Source organism: Apium graveolens, chromosome 9 (assembly GCF_009905375.1).
Source record: "Apium graveolens cultivar Ventura chromosome 9, ASM990537v1, whole genome shotgun sequence".
Classification (NCBI taxonomy): domain Eukaryota; kingdom Viridiplantae; phylum Streptophyta; class Magnoliopsida; order Apiales; family Apiaceae; genus Apium; species Apium graveolens.
In genome coordinates this window covers 27,064,664-27,069,130 of record NC_133655.1, presented here as the reverse complement: position 1 = coordinate 27,069,130, position 4,467 = coordinate 27,064,664, and the positions used below count along the sequence as shown (strand labels likewise).

Below are 4,467 nucleotides of genomic sequence, written 5' to 3'. Positions count from 1 at the left end.
ATTTATTGATAAAAATAATTATACGATATTTCTCGGATGTTACAAAGTGCATGTTTGCTTCATCATAAATGGGTCTTCATCCGGCTTAAAAGATGAACGAGAGGGAGTCAACCTGTTTGGCAAAAATAGATAATGATCATATTTATAACTCATATGACGTAAGTAGAATGTTAAGCAGTAGGTACTTTTTACGTTCTCATTTCATTGTTTATCTTCGTCATTTCCTTTTTTCAGTTTATATTATTTTATATTAAAAAGTATAAAATCATGTTCGGGTAACACCTTAATTTTTAGAGCAACTTGTTATTTAATATTATATCATAACTCGGTTCAGGGAGAGATTTAGGTCTGAATCCTCCCACCCCATCTATTTAATTTAAATATTTGTTATTAATATTGATATTATTATTGGTTATGTATGTTATTATCAATCTAGCGAAATGTATAGTACGGATGGGGAGTGTTCAATAGTATAAGATCAGTCATGGACATAATTTTACAACTATTTTGATATAAATTTTGGATTATCTCACATTACTCTTTCATTTTTAGTAATTTAATTTTCAATATTTGTATTTTAAATTTTATCTTTTCAATTATATATTCATATATTAAATTATTATATTAAATAGATCATTAACTTATAAATAACTTATACATAAAATTATTCAAACACATAACTAACTTATAATTTAGGATGTTCATATATCACTTGTATTGCACTTTTTAAGTTTAAGCTATAAGTTATATTTTTTAAAAATCACACATTATTCCGGAATTGCTCTACCAAGCAAAATCACTTTGAACTACATAACAGAACAGAAAGCATTATAGAACAATGTCGAAGCTTCCCCACTCAAGCAGTCTTAACCTCGATGGTCTTGGGCTTCTTAGGCTCAGGAGGAGGCAGCTTCTGAACCGTAACACTCAACACACCATCCTGACAAACAGCATTGATATTCTCCAAATTGGCATTCTCAGGCAACGCAAACTTCCTCATAAACTTCCCAACCTTCCTCTCCATTCTCACATACTTGACGCCTTCCTTGTCCTCTTCTCTCTTCCGCTCTCCGCTCACAACCAGCACATTATCTTCCTCCACCTGGACCTTAATATCGCCTGATTTCAATCCAGGCATGTCCACCACCAATGTGGTAAAGAGTGTTGAGGAGTGTATGATTGAAGCCCAATATCCTGAAATCCATTTGATACAGATAAATAAGAATTGTTGTGTTTGTATTGTAGAGATGATTTGATTTTGAGTCGATTTGCTTGATGAGAAAAGAGGGAATGTTTGTGGAGAATATATAAGGGGCAAATGGAAGGGAAAGAAGGTTCTGGAAGCTACTACAGAGACCCGGGAGTTATATGTTGGTTGCAGAGCTTCTACATTATTCCCGAAACGTCTTGCAGAGACCACAAACAAAAGCCAAATATGGATTACAAACACTTTTCAAATAAAACAAAGGTTACCGCTTTTTTCTAGTTGCATTCCTAGATTAACTCCCGGACAAATAATATTTACTTTATTTAAAATAATATCAAAATTTTAAAATTTTAGTTCATGTCTTAACAGATCCATTTTGAGTAAAAATTTATAATGATATTGAAGAATAAATGAAATCGTAAGAAATTAACAAAGAGATATGAAAATAAAAAAGAGGGATAGAGAATTGGTGCAGGAATGAAAGATAATTAAAGAGAACAATTAAATGAATAAATAATTATTTTTTATTAATATAATAAGTTAGTGAAGATTGTCATATAAGCCATTTTTTTCAAAGCAATTTTTAAAGAGGCAAGAGAGTGACATGTTTGTATTCTATTTTAATATAACGTAGATATATAACTAGGTATGTAGATATATAACAATGTGCATGTTTGGATGCACCCGATTTTGACTTATATGATGAAAAATTCAAAATTTTCAAAGAACTTGATACATAAGTTAAATGTTGGGAGGCTAAAATTTTCTATTTCATTTGTCTCTTTTTATCTCAAACCTAACATTTACTTAGGTTACTCTTGTTTTTTAAATTTTACTTTTGTAATTATGACTTGTGGAATGCAAGAAAATTTTTTTTTTCTTTCATTTTATTTATTAAAAAGAATTATAAAAATGAATTCTGCCTTTTAATTTATTCTTTTCATTCTATCTTTAAGTTCTAAAATTAAATATTTTTACAATTCTCCGGTTCATAAAACACTCACGATTTGATCTTTAATTTCGCCCTAATTTTACAATGCTTGTGTTATTTGCTTTGTACAATTTTTAATTTTAGATTTTTAATTAGACAGAAAAAAATCGGTTATTATACAAGCACGTTATATTAACTATTTCAGTTAATCATATAATTTTTCTTTAACTCAAGACCATTATACTGATCAAACTAAATTAATTTAATTATATTTAGTTTTATTTTTTTAGTCCGAATCAATAATATAATTTTATTTCATCAAGATGAATATTATATATTATATAGTTTTATTTCGATATCATTATTATTATTTTTAATTTTTTTACATTCATGTATTAAAAATATTAATATATGTTATTTGTAACCTACATCTTATTTTTATTCGATACTTATAAATATTTTTGAATTTTAAATTATAAATTACATTTTTTTAAGCACCTTAAACAGGTACTTTGTGGGTGTTTGAGCGCCCATATATTCAACTTATATAACCTGAAAGAAAGTTACCCCATCTCTGTTTATGGGAATAAATGGAAAGTTGGGCAGAAGGTATTTTAAACATTTCATTTTTAACTTAAATTATTCCTTCATTTTAACTGATACTTTTGGATTCTGTCACATTTATTTTTCTTATATCATAATTATAATATAATATTGTAATTTATAATATTTTAATTCTAGTATATGTTTTAATTTATTAATTTTATTCGAAAAATAGTATATTTGATTTTGAAGTTTCTAAAAAAAATCATGATTAGTCAATATTTCTCTAAACTACTAAAATGTTGTCACAACATTATTAATAACTTACATTATTAATAACTTGATAATTAAATTTAATGTGAAGCTATATAATATAAATATATGTTATAAAATAGGGTAATCTATTAGACGGTAAAAATATTTTGTAGTGATTAATGGAATAATTAGTTATTAGCCGGAATTCTAATTGGATATATTCAAAAAAATTAATAATTTCCAAAAATCAAATTCAACATATTAGTTTAAAATAAATATGGAGGGATTATTAGCATAGAAAAAACACTTACATCCATTAATGGGGTGATTGAGGGGTAAAACCAATTATTTTTAGGACTATATTTAATTTTGTACTTGTTTTAGTTTTACTTAGACTAATTTATATTTTAATATTATATTTTACATCTTAACTTTTATTGTATTAAAATAATTTTTTTTAATAATTTGTTAAAATTTTAATTTTCTAACTTATCAATTTATAAGTTATGATTTACCAAACATATCATCAACTTATAAATAATTATACGTAAAATTATCCAAACACATAACTTATAAGTTATGATGTTCACATCACTTATATGACATATTTTTACTTTAAGTCATAAGTTATATTTTTTAAAAATCTCAAACAACCCCAAAATTAAGCATTTACCGTCCATATGTGCAGTTTACCGAAATTAGTAATTGTTAATTGTTCGATCTAAAAAGCAATAATTATATTTCATGATTTAAAAAAATATAGTTATTCTAAATACCATTAAATACTAATACAAAATTTGTACATGTGTCTTCTATTTACTTTCAATATTAATTGGTTATCACTTTTTGAACCATCCCTAACTTAAAAGTAATTTAGACTTTAAATTCGTAAAAATCTGATTTTTAAAATTTAAGATAAAGATTAAATAAATTCGACAAAATCTAATTCTAGAAAAATGTTGTAGCAAAATATCCATTTTTAGCATCAAAATATTCAAAATATCTAAAGGAACCGGTAGTTGTCGACTAAAATATTAATGAAGTACGCTAGTGAGTATGCATTTGCACTATGTATTCTGTTAAAGTAAGAAATTGAACACGCATCATCAAAATTTAAAAAATTGAATATGATGGTATTCCGTGGAAACAATCTAAACTGTCAAGATTATACCTTTTTTTTTTGGCAGAAGATAATACCTTATTAAAATGAAAACTTGTTACCTGAAAAGAAAACCAATTAAAAGAATTAGACTAATGAAAAGTAATATGCCTTAATAAGAAAATCAATTTAATTAAAATATTAATTTACAAATTATATCATATTAAATCTAATTTTTATACAAAAGTAAATGGATGTTTGAGTTCAACTTAAATTCTTTTCTATTTATAATAAAAATAAATGAATAAATTTAAAATTTTATCGTAAAAATAAAGTTTGATATTATTAGGATATATTAAAATTATACTTATATTTTACTATTATACTATATTATTAGTATATAACATCATTATAATTATACAAACTATAATT

At 25.0% G+C, this 4,467-nt stretch overlaps 1 protein-coding gene across 1 annotated transcript; it reads right to left on the bottom strand.

Moving 5' to 3' along the window:
- Positions 1 to 698: 698 nt before the first annotated feature.
- Positions 699 to 2,710, bottom strand: LOC141685157 (17.3 kDa class II heat shock protein-like). Its single transcript, XM_074490277.1, has 2 exons — positions 2,706 to 2,710; positions 699 to 1,406 (listed from the first exon to the last, which is right to left on the bottom strand). Exons 1-2 carry the CDS (start codon positions 2,708 to 2,710, stop codon positions 857 to 859), a joined length of 555 nt encoding a protein of 184 aa, XP_074346378.1. The 3' UTR covers positions 699 to 856.
- Between the last annotated feature and the right edge of the window lie 1,757 nt (positions 2,711 to 4,467).